Source organism: Mercenaria mercenaria, chromosome 14, assembly GCF_021730395.1.
Source record: "Mercenaria mercenaria strain notata chromosome 14, MADL_Memer_1, whole genome shotgun sequence".
Classification (NCBI taxonomy): Eukaryota; Metazoa; Mollusca; class Bivalvia; order Venerida; family Veneridae; genus Mercenaria; species Mercenaria mercenaria.
In genome coordinates, this window is record NC_069374.1 from 63,774,610 (window position 1) to 63,785,891 (window position 11,282).

Below are 11,282 nucleotides of genomic sequence, written 5' to 3' on the forward strand. Positions count from 1 at the left end.
TGAAGGTTAATCAAAATGGGAAAATTGTATATGATAGTGATAATTTATATAAGGTAGTAAATGTAAGAATCTGGTTGAACTATCTAATGATTATGCAGAATCAACTGGAAAAAACGAATATATTTATTTAGATACTACTGCCCACTGCTGAGAGCAGGGAAAGATCAAGCTGGATATAATAAAGGTTTTGCTTTTAAAAGGTATTAATCCAAGGTGGTAATGAGGTAAAAGTTAAGATTCCGCTAAATAATTATTCATTTTTTCATGGTTTAGAAACTAATTTATACCTCCAAGTCAAATTCAAATAATATTGCAGCTGACAAATGATGAGGAATTAATTTTTTAGAGCTGGTGGAGACCCGGGAGGGTATTGTAACAAATTTATTCTATGGTTCCACGTTTAATTTTCAATGAATTTGGACTAAATTTAATTGCTGAAAGATTTACAAAAGCAAGATGGTCTACCTTCGGGAAATGATAACACAATCAGCTGATACACAACAAAGTTTTTAAACCTTTTGAATAACAGCTGGTGTAACAAAAACCACAACATGTTTTGTTTATTTACACGACCTGACAAAAGTAATTCACAAGTACAAAATCCACATTTATTAGATCATTTAAAATTTATGCAGCAAATAATAATTGCACTTTTAGCTCTTGCGTCTTGAAGTAGGTAAAGGTGTTTTTTATCCAGAAACAGAATACACAAGTATATCAAGATATAGACGATGTAATTAATTATTATTATAAACAAAATAACAAAAACTACGGAAGTCTTCTTAAATGATTTTTAATTTTAAAAAATTTTTTTCGGATTTGTTCATTTTAATTGGAATATAAAAAGGAAGTAATAACAGAAGATCCTAAGCATATTACATTAACATTAAGTAAATATTCCACCAGCAGCTACTATTCGTGTTTTCGCAATTGTATTGGGATGAAGAAAAAGTTGAAATAAATACTATTGGAAATGAACTTGTTACTTTTTTAAATAAAATAAAATAAAATTAAAATAAAAAAATATAAAGTATAATGTCATCAAATTATATTGAATATAGGGTTAGTCTTCAGACGGACAAAAGAAAAAAATTTTGCCGAGCCTACAACAACAAACTCCATATAATTTTAGATTTAAAAAATGAACAATTACGTGGAAACTTCCCTTTACTTTAAAAAAACACAATTAATCAAAATTTAAAAGTCTATTAGAATAACAAGGGGTTAGAAATTACAATTTCAAAAAAACAAATGTCCAGTCAAGGCCAAAATGGTGGATTTTTAGGAGCTTTGGTTGGTTTGTTAGGAAAAACAATTCTTCCAATGGCAGCAAAAATAGCCCCAAAAATATTACCCTCTAGGTATCGGTGCTTTTTTCAGGGCTTGCTAGTACTGGTGTTAGTAAGTTACTTGGGGAAAGGTATGATTTCAGTAGCTAAAAGATAAAGAAATATATAATACCATATGTTTTCACCTAATCAAAAAAGACAAATTAAAAGGGTTATGGTATAATTAAATTAACACCAAACAAAAACAAGATGGTGGGTTTTTAGGTATGTTGGCTGCTAGTCTAGGAATACCATTAATTACTCTTTGTTAACTGGTAAAGGGAAAGGCCGGGGTTACAAATTGATTCTCAAAGAATACCTTTTTAAAACGAATTCCCCTATTAAAAAAAAAATAAAATTTATAAACAAACCAATTTCTAACTTTGAAATAGAACAATGGGTAAAACAATTAAAAATTAAAACCTTTAGGGGGGTATTAGTAGAAATAATTTACTAAAATTAAAAATAAATGACGATGTGGAATAATCAATTTAGATGACTCTGTTGGACCTGGAACACATTGGTTTGTTATTTAAATAATATTATTTCGATCCATTTGGGCTTCCTCCACCAAATGAGCTAATTAAAAATTTATTAAAAATAAAATACAACAATGTTCAATATCAAGACAAACAAGTACACTCTGTGGTTATTATTGTTTATTTTTTATTAAATGTTTACAAAATAAAAACCACTGTATATTTTATTGTATAAAAGTTAACAATCAAAGAGCAAACGAACAAAATTATAATTATTTTAATAGGTTTGTTTAAAAAATATACTTGTTGATTTTAAAAATTTAAAAAATTGTTTTTAAATTTATAAAAATTGTTGATTTTAAATTAAAAGTTGTTTTAAAAAATATACGTTTTAATTAAATAATTTATAAAATTTTTTATAAATTATTTTTTTTAATTAAATTTTAAAATTGCACCAGACTAGACAATTACTATACTACTCGTTTATATAATTTAGTCAAACTCTTTTCTCTGGGCAGCAAATTCGTTTTTCTTTGTTTTCTTTTGGTTAAGCGCCGTTTTTCAGCAACATTTCAGTTATATAATGGCGGGGAGTTAACCGAACCAGTTTTCCTGTATTTTGTATCAGTACTGACCTGTTCTCCGCAAGTTATTACGAACTTCCCCACATGAATCAGAGGTAAGCATTTTTTCTGACATTAAGTTATTTCAAAAGACATATCGTATCCTTGAAGCATATCATTTTGCTTTCTATTCCATTTATTTATGTCGGCGTTTGAAATTGTAGTATATTATTGTAATTTTACTCATGTAATTGTAACTGTAAAGTTAACGTTTATGTAACGCTCTCATTTTGCATTTGAACGGTAAATTTCAGTGTGTATGAATTCTTATAACATTCTAAATGTGACTATTAATTTGAAAAAGTACACATCCTCGGACACGTATTTGAATAAGAGCAGTTTAATTCTACTTGATTTTTGAATTTGCATCTGTGCGGAAAGAGGAAAATCAAATTACAAGGATTGTGATAAAAAAGTCTTTTCATACATGCATACATACAATCAAAGATATTTCATCTACATTTATTAAGTGTTTCATATACTTATTTAAATTTCTCGAATATGAAGGGCGTTTTTGATTTTCTCTTCTTCCCTGGATGATTCAAACCCAAGATTTCCAGCATCATTTTTAATGTTTTCCCCCACTTTATCATTTTTACCAACCGGGAGATACTGACACAAATTTGAAAACTTCCGTATCGACAAGTTTGTTTTTTTCTTACTCTTACTTCGTATAGCTTCACTGTGAAACGCTTGGATATACTTTACAAACAGAGATAATCACTATGTCCAGTTGTGTGGTAATATTAATTTTTACTTTCGTTTTCTTATTTGTTCAGAACGTGAATTAATATTCGTATATATTTTGTTTTACTTTCCTAAAAAAAATACAAAAGAGGATTAAAGCGTTCAGGTGTGTACAGAGCAATTTGTTATAATTTTTCAGACATTAGTATTAAAATAACAGGAACAGACGAACTCAAAGGTAAAAAGTATAATTTAAATTGTCATTTTTGATGTCAATGTGTATAAAAGTGACATTACTAGGCCAATACTTTCGATTATGTAGTTTCATTTATTATTTTTTACAGTTGACTTTTTTTACATTGGGTTTTAACTGTAACTATAAATATAAATGTGACTGTATTACAAACAAGTTATTGCGCACTCACCCGCTGAAATCCGAAACTCTGTAGACCTTTATAAGAGTTCAGTTACAGTTATAGTGTCTTCCTTTTAGGCAAACTTATTTTAACTTGGAACCATACGTACTGCACACTGTATGTCATAGAAGGTTCCATATACACAGCCGTATGAACACATCTGCGGGTGTTGCTAAATTGTAAACATGTATAAATGATAAGTTATGCTCAACCCAGGGCAGAGGAGGAAGAGTTTCCACGACCGTCCGTGAATAGACTCAATCAAACTGATCTATAACATTTTAAGTTATGTCATGTAGGATGACTTGCGAATTTCCACTTTTCCTATTTTATTACATTTTATTTTACTTCGTTTGACTTTATTACAATTGTGTTCAATATTTATACAGGTAGGTTTTCTTCTCGTTGTGTTAGTAGCGGGTGTTTCTTTATCAGTATCCGAAAGTTCAATCAGTTGCCGTTCAGAGGACCCGCTGGAAATAACTTTTGCTGCAACTAGACAAGCCGTCGAGACAGACACTGTTTATTTCACAAAACATGGCGTAACCATTTGTACGAAAAGACACTGCGGTGTTATACCGTAATTATATTTATTTTTATGATGAAAGACGATGTTAACAAAATAGTACGTTTCTGTTCAAAAAACCTAGATGGATTTTGAAAGTGTTCCATGTTTATAGCATTTTACAACATTATGAGTGAACAAACTGTAATGTTTAATAATAGAAAGTGAATACCTTCCATTTTGTCGTCTAAAATAATTCATACGACGTGTGCTATTTATACGTCTTTTCATTTGGTTTAAACAATATTTATTGATCAAATAGCATTTAATTACAATACATATTTACAAAAGCTAGGGATCGAGTAGACAGCTAATAAGCTTTTTAGAAACTCTTTCCCGAAAATCTGTACATATTAAATTGCAGTGACAACAATTCATTGTAAAATTAATGCATGCTTGCAGACAATTCTTTTCATGTTTTAAATATTTTAAGAGTTCTGAATTTGGAGTTAACTGTATACTAGTCGATTGTCGACATGAAATAGAAAAAGTGGGACTTCTAAATGTAATGCGTTAGGTCTACTGGGAAATAGCCGATGAATGTTAAAATCATATGAACAGAGGGGGGAGGGGGGGGGGGGGGGGGGAGGGGGAGAGAGAGAGAGAGAGAGAGAGAGAGGATGTTTGGTTGCTTTTGGGATGGGGTTACTTGTGGGATTTCTAGGCTTGGTGTTTGCAGGTCTTAAATGAATCTCCTGGCTTGATGTATGTATTCTTAAACGTGAGTGAAGACAGATGTAATGTTTTGAGGACTATTTGCATCACCAAATAGGAGTAGTAATGTAATGTTTGTGATATGACTAATTTTATCTTGTAACTGTGTTCGCTGCCTTTGGTATCGAGGACACTTGAAAAGTAATGGTGCGTCTATTCAACCTCCCCGCATAGAGAAAGAGGGTTGTTAATAATGTTTTTTGAATAGAGGGGCTCATTTAATGAGCTACAGTGTCTGCATAATCTGGTATGGATAATTTGGGACTTACCCAAGTAGTAATGACATGGTATCTTTTTGACATCCGTGTTAAGTTTACCTTTAAAGCTATTGAGACTGGGAGCTTCTCTATGTTCAGTGGATAGTTGGTTCCAGTCAGATATTGTGTGAGGCAGAAATGAATTAGAATAGAGTTGTGTATTACAATGTATAGCTCTAAGGTCCTGAGCATTTCTTAAGTTGTAAGCAGTCGTGTTCCCAACGAGATTAGGTACTAATGACGATAGATAAGATGGAATGAGATTGATTGTCATTTTATAGAAAAGAGTTAACCTTTGTTTCCTTCTTCGTTCTTTTAGAGGTTGAAAGCAAGTCTCTTTGTACATATTGTGGATGAAGACTAATTGAGTGGTCCCTGATATGATTCGAAGGGCTTCCAGTTGTATCTTTTCTAGTTCGAAGTCATCCTGGGTAGTTATGTTGTTCCAGAAAACATTAGAGTACTCGAGAAGGGGTCTAATGAAAGCAGTATAGATTGTTTCCAGTGATTTTCTATCCAGAACAAATTTAAAGCTTCTCATGATGTTTACCCTTTGCCATGCCTTCATCTTGATGTTTTTGATATGCTCATGCCAAGATCCATCGTTGGCAAAAGTGACACCAAGGTGTTTATGAGATTCTACCTGTTGAACTGGAACGCCATTCATAGTAAGTGGTGGATGAAAAGGTTTGTTAGCTTTACGAGATAGTAATAGAGATTCTGTTTTAGACGGGTTGAAATCTACAAGCCAGGTACTCGCCCAGTTGGAAATTTTATCAAGATTAGAGTTTAGTGTGATTGCAGAGTTATATGGGTTGTCAACGATGATGTAAAGACTGGTATCGTCTGCAAAGAGGCGGATAGTAGAGTTAATATTATGGACAATGTCAAAGATATATACAAGGAGGAGTAGAGAACCAAGAATCGAGCCTTGTGGGACACCCGTGTTTACAGGTAGAATATCAGAAAAGATCCCAGAGAGGACCACTCTTTGCTTTCTCCCAGAGAGATAATCTAAGAACCAGTTCAATAAGGGATCAGATATATACTGTGGCTTCCAATTTATGAAGGAGACCGCGATGCCAGACGCGGTCAAAGGTTATAGGGTCGTTTTACTTGAAGACTGCACAGACGTGTGCTAGTTTCCACTGGGAAGGTACTTTTTCAGTTTGTAATGATTTGTTGAAGAGATGACTGAGAGGATGTGCAAGTTCTTGCGAAATTTCTATTAGTATTCTGTTGTTTATTGAGTCTGGACCCGATGCCTTACCAGTAGATAATGATTTTAGTACTGATGCTACTACTTGTGGTGTTACTTCAGTGTTGTTTAGCTGTGGTGTGTCTATATTTCTATTTGCGTTTGGAAGGGGTTTATTGTTATCGTTAAGTTCTGTCTGCGAGTGAAAGAAGTTGTTCAATTGATTTGCTTTGTCTGTGTCTGAAGTTACATATGTCCCATTGTCATTAAGTATTTGTATGCCAGTGTTTTTGTCGATTTTGATGTAAACTGCTTGAGTGTTTTCCAGAAGTCTGTTGGAGTTAACCCCTCTGTTTTTAGCTTATCTGCGAGTTTCACAGTTAAGTTATATTTTGCGTTTCTTAGTAGAGTTGTTGTTTTATTTCTGATTTGATTGTATGTTTGCCAGTGTTGTGGGTTATTTGATTTTTTTTTGCTTTGTCGTATGCTCTTTTGCGTTTTCTGATTTGTTTTCTTATCTCGTTGTGGAACCATGGTGGTGATGACTGTCTTATTGTGACTATTTTATTAGGAATGTGTTCTTTAGTTATTTTGTTGATAGTATCTGTAATGTTGCTAGCATATGTGTCAATGTTGTCGTGTTGAAGGGTTTCCCAGGGAAAGCAGGCAGTTGCGCGTCTGAGGCCATTGTAATCTCCACGGTTAAACTGCCAAATCATTCTCTTATATGTTCTAAGATGTGGTTTCGTAAAATCAATGCAACAGAAAATTGGACAGTGATACCTCGTGTTCTGATCCAAAAAAGGTTCTCCAACACCAGTAAGGGCCACCTTGCATGAAGAAGAGACAAGGAACAGATCTATGAGTGACATTGATGTTTCAGTGAAATGTGTGGGTTCTTGTATTGTTTCAGACATGTTATACTGTGCGGTTATATTTAATACCTCTGCTGAAGTGAGAGGTTTAAGCATGTCGAGATTGAAGTCACCGGCCACAACTATGTCTGCTATTTTGGTATCAAATACGAGTCTAATAGAGTTTTCTATTTGAGTAAGAACATATGGAGCAGAATTTGGAGGACGATAGAAAGTTCCATAGAGAGGTTTTTTTTCGTTTTAAGTTGAAGTTCAATCCATATACTTTCAACTCCATGTACTTCCAAATCAGGTCTCCTTATGGCCGGTATTTGATTGTTCACATAAACGAGGATACCACCATGGTTATCAGTACCCCTGTCTTTACGAAAGGGAGGCGAGTAATTTTGAAACAGTAGAGCGTCAGAGTCTGTAGTAGCTGCTAGCTAAGTTTCCGTGAGAGATATGATATCAAAGAGATCCAGCTCACCTTGTAGAATGTCCTTTTTTCTCAGAAAGGTTTGGACATTATAGTGGACAAAGGACAAGGTTTTCGAAAAATCATTTATCATTGTGAATGAGGAGTCAGAAGAAGAAGTAGACCTTTCGGGGCTAGGGCCAGGATTTTTATGTATATCACCTCCAAGGAGAAGAATTATTGCCATCCAGGATACGAGTTCAAAGCTATTGAACCGTTTGGTTCCTTTCATTTTATGCTGAACTGAACAGAACAATCCAACAGTCACCCTGTATAATTGTACGTCAATCGCCATTATGTTATAGCAGTATGAAAACAGTGTAAGGGTGGGGTAACCCGCATCCCTAAGCAACCAAAAAGACAAAGAGATAGTTCAGGATGAGAATGAAAGCAGAAAAAAGGACAGAGTGAGATATTTCTTTAAGCCCCATATGGAGATTAACAAAATTTTCTAAATACGATATTGTGTACAGCGAAGTTGAATTATTTGATAAGCATTTGTATTTTATTGATTAACTGACAAGACGTTATTTTACCACATGTGTGTTCTAACTGATAAATATTGTAGAGGACTCAATCACCTGCAATTTTATATAGTTCAATTAATTTTCGACATTCATGCGTATTTTAACCATGGATATGTACTCTGCAACTGTGTCACCTTAATCATAGGAATACAATGATTTTCATTAAAGGAACAGATAACTTTTACAGACACCGGATTATTCGACTGTAAAAATGTTTTTTTAACGTTTATGTGTTCATTAGAGTATTTTTATATAGTGATTGTTGTTGTCACGATTGCACAACAACTTTTCATTTATTATCTGGTTCCACGGTTAAACCACATTTTCCTTTCAATTGTAAATCAGTATAATTATGATATTCATAATGAAGAATACTGGATATTTTATTGGAATTTTTCATGAACGATAATTCTTAATAGAGATGTTTTGTTCAAATACGAGTTCATGTCACGGTACTTGTGTATTGAGATTATCTGTGTAATGTGTCTATGGCATGTGTGTATACTGTGTATACTGATAATTTATGACGTAAAAGTTTATAATTTGAATTTCAATATTTTTTTTTCAGAGAAGAGAAAATGCTTTGCTCATATCCATTCACGTTCACCTCTGTAAAAACATATACGAAGAAGACAGGTCTTCATTATTACAAGAAAATGAAGACCATTCCAGAAAGAGGCCAAACGGAAAGCTCTAAAGGCAGGAAAAAGAGGGGAGACGAATGTAACGTGCTTCCTGTAGGGGACGGAGATTACTGCTGTCCAACGTTAGTTTTCGGATTATTGAGATCAAGTGTTTGTTTAGCTTTACTTGATATTTTAAAGGCATGATGTTGCATGATGAATACTTTACTGTAGCCTGTTACTCTTTCCTTAGTATAATTTCACAGACTTTACAGTTTCTTTAATATTCACAACACACTTTCCGTTGTATGATTTAAGTGAAAAATTAATTATATTCATATTAAGGTATACTTTGAGTTTGATAAATTTCATATAACATTTGTCGCTTATATTTTAGGCACTTATACGCCACCTATTACCTAAAGGAGATGGACAATACAGAAGATGAAGCTTGTGTAATCATTCATTTGCCATATCTAAGAAACTTTCAGATGGTAACTGAAGGAATCTGTGGGTAAGTTAAAATCTTCTCTGATCATTTGCCTTACAATGAATAATTTGATCATTTATGCATCTCTTTATGCTCGGCTCGGATTTATACAACGCACATGGAGAATGTAATACAATTTTCTAGATAACTAAGTTCAAATGTATTGTTTGTATGAACGCAAACGGAGATGTAACGCAAACGTTCAGGTACCGGGTCTGAAATGATCTGTTAATAAAGACAGCAAATAAGATTATTAGTATGTTTTATTTATAGACCATGTGGCTCGTGTAACGCTGATCCGTCGAAGTCCTGCCAGCAGATGTATACAGTGCAATCCTTGCTTGCTTGGAATAAAGTCAAACATAAGCTGCGTTTCGAGATGTTCAATATTCCTACATACTGTTCGTGTATAAATGGAAATTAACAGTGATAATGGAAATGTTTGGTAATCTCACGTGTGTGAACTTTAAATTGCTATATGAAAGAGGCATTTTTAAGCGTTTTTCAATAACTGGTAAGAGTAGACTGTTTTGGAAGCATTTAAGCAGGAAAAACCGCAAAGCCATATAAAGTCAGGCTAATTATTTGCAGACTGTTAATATGCCGACATACACTATAGCCATGTATGCATAATAAAACTTATTTTGTAAATCTGTCGTTTACTTTTTACAATGATAAGTGAAATTTATCTTTATATTCATTTCCGCACGAATAAACGTCACAAGTTGTTTTTTATGTTTAATTGTAAATATCAGTTGCAAAATAAAAATGAAATTCAAAATATTTTAGCAAACCATCCTTTTTGGCTGAAGTGATTGGTTATAAATTGATATCCCTGTCTCTGAATGAAGTAAAATGTGGTGACTGTACCAGTACCTATTAAGGGGATTCCAAGCTTTTGATTGTTTGGTTCATTTTTGCACATTATGTCATATCAATGCGTGCCTTTCAAGTTTGCGGTACAGATTTTGACTTGATCAGTATCTATTAAACTAATCACAAGCTGTTGGTTTACAACTTATGTAAGATAAAAAGCGTTTCTTTCACGTTTGCCATACAGCTTTTAGTGTTATTTTGATACACGCATAAATTATTTTTAAAACGGCCATGAAAGATGTCTACATATTGTTTCACGGCTGCAGTGTACATGCAGTCTGATTTTAAGCGTTGATCAATTCCATTTAACGACTTACGGAAAAACTGCAGATTTTACCGTTTCTCGGGCATATCTGAAACTATGGCTTAAGATGCTTAGTACATATATTTTATGCATTTCGTGTTTTAGCGAAACATGAGAAAGTCAGTAAGGAATTTTAAAAATTGCAGGCTTACCTTTTTCGCCAGATTTATCTTTTTATAAGAAATTGCAGACCGTTAACTATTTTTACACAAACAAATATTTTTACAAAGTGAGATTTTTTTCTCCATGGTGTCCGTTGAAAATATTTAACGACAGAAATAAGTTAGCGTATATGTTTGCAACATGGACTATAGTTTGTCTTTTTAAACATTAAAAACATCAAATAAATGCTTATCGACACACACTTTATTCGATAATGAGTTTGTACAAAATGGTGTTTACATTTAAGAAATAATTAATCGCAAAAGAGTGCTATAACACTATTTATGCACGATGGGTGGTTATACGTCGGACATAATAATTTCACGAGGGCGCAGAGTGTATAAATAGTGTTAAAACTTGTTTTTGCTATAAATTATTTAAATTCTAATATACCTTTAATCTAGCAGATAAAATATAGTAGCGCTCTTTCTTGGTCGCAACAGAAACTTTGACGTCACCGCACGTTAAAGTGACGTCATTCTAGCGTAAGCGTGTTTTAACAGAGACAAGCATATTAGAATTTGGTACAATTTATCATCAAGCTGAACCCATAAACATTACAAAAATATTCCTTCAGACAATATCACATTTTGCAAGTATATACATAAAACGAAAACAAATATGTACATATATCTATATCTATATCTTTACATTGATATTTTCTTCCTTCCGACGCGGAAAATTTAATCTTTATTTCTTTC

At 33.1% G+C, this 11,282-nt stretch overlaps 2 protein-coding genes across 2 annotated transcripts in view; one reads left to right on the plus strand and one right to left on the minus strand.

Moving 5' to 3' along the window:
• The window catches only part of LOC123527054 (uncharacterized), a 491,978-nt gene that overhangs the window by 399,729 nt on the left and 80,967 nt on the right, over window positions 1–11,282 (minus strand). The gene's annotated exons all lie outside the window — the stretch shown is intronic.
• On the plus strand, window positions 3,049–10,140 carry LOC123527927 (uncharacterized). Its single transcript, XM_045307663.2, has 5 exons — window positions 3,049–3,170; window positions 3,923–4,113; window positions 8,695–8,892; window positions 9,147–9,263; window positions 9,513–10,140. Exons 1-5 carry the CDS (start codon window positions 3,156–3,158, stop codon window positions 9,661–9,663), a joined length of 672 nt encoding a protein of 223 aa, XP_045163598.2. The 5' UTR covers window positions 3,049–3,155; the 3' UTR covers window positions 9,664–10,140.

What these genes read in the sequence shown, in the direction of transcription:
- LOC123527927 (XM_045307663.2), top strand. An exon ending in GGAGATTACTGCTGTCCAAC is followed by an intron (nt 8,893 to 9,146) that starts GTTAGTTTTCGG and finishes CTTATATTTTAG; the next exon opens with GCACTTATACGCCACCTATT. An exon ending in GTAACTGAAGGAATCTGTGG is followed by an intron (nt 9,264 to 9,512) that starts GTAAGTTAAAAT and finishes TTTTATTTATAG; the next exon opens with ACCATGTGGCTCGTGTAACG.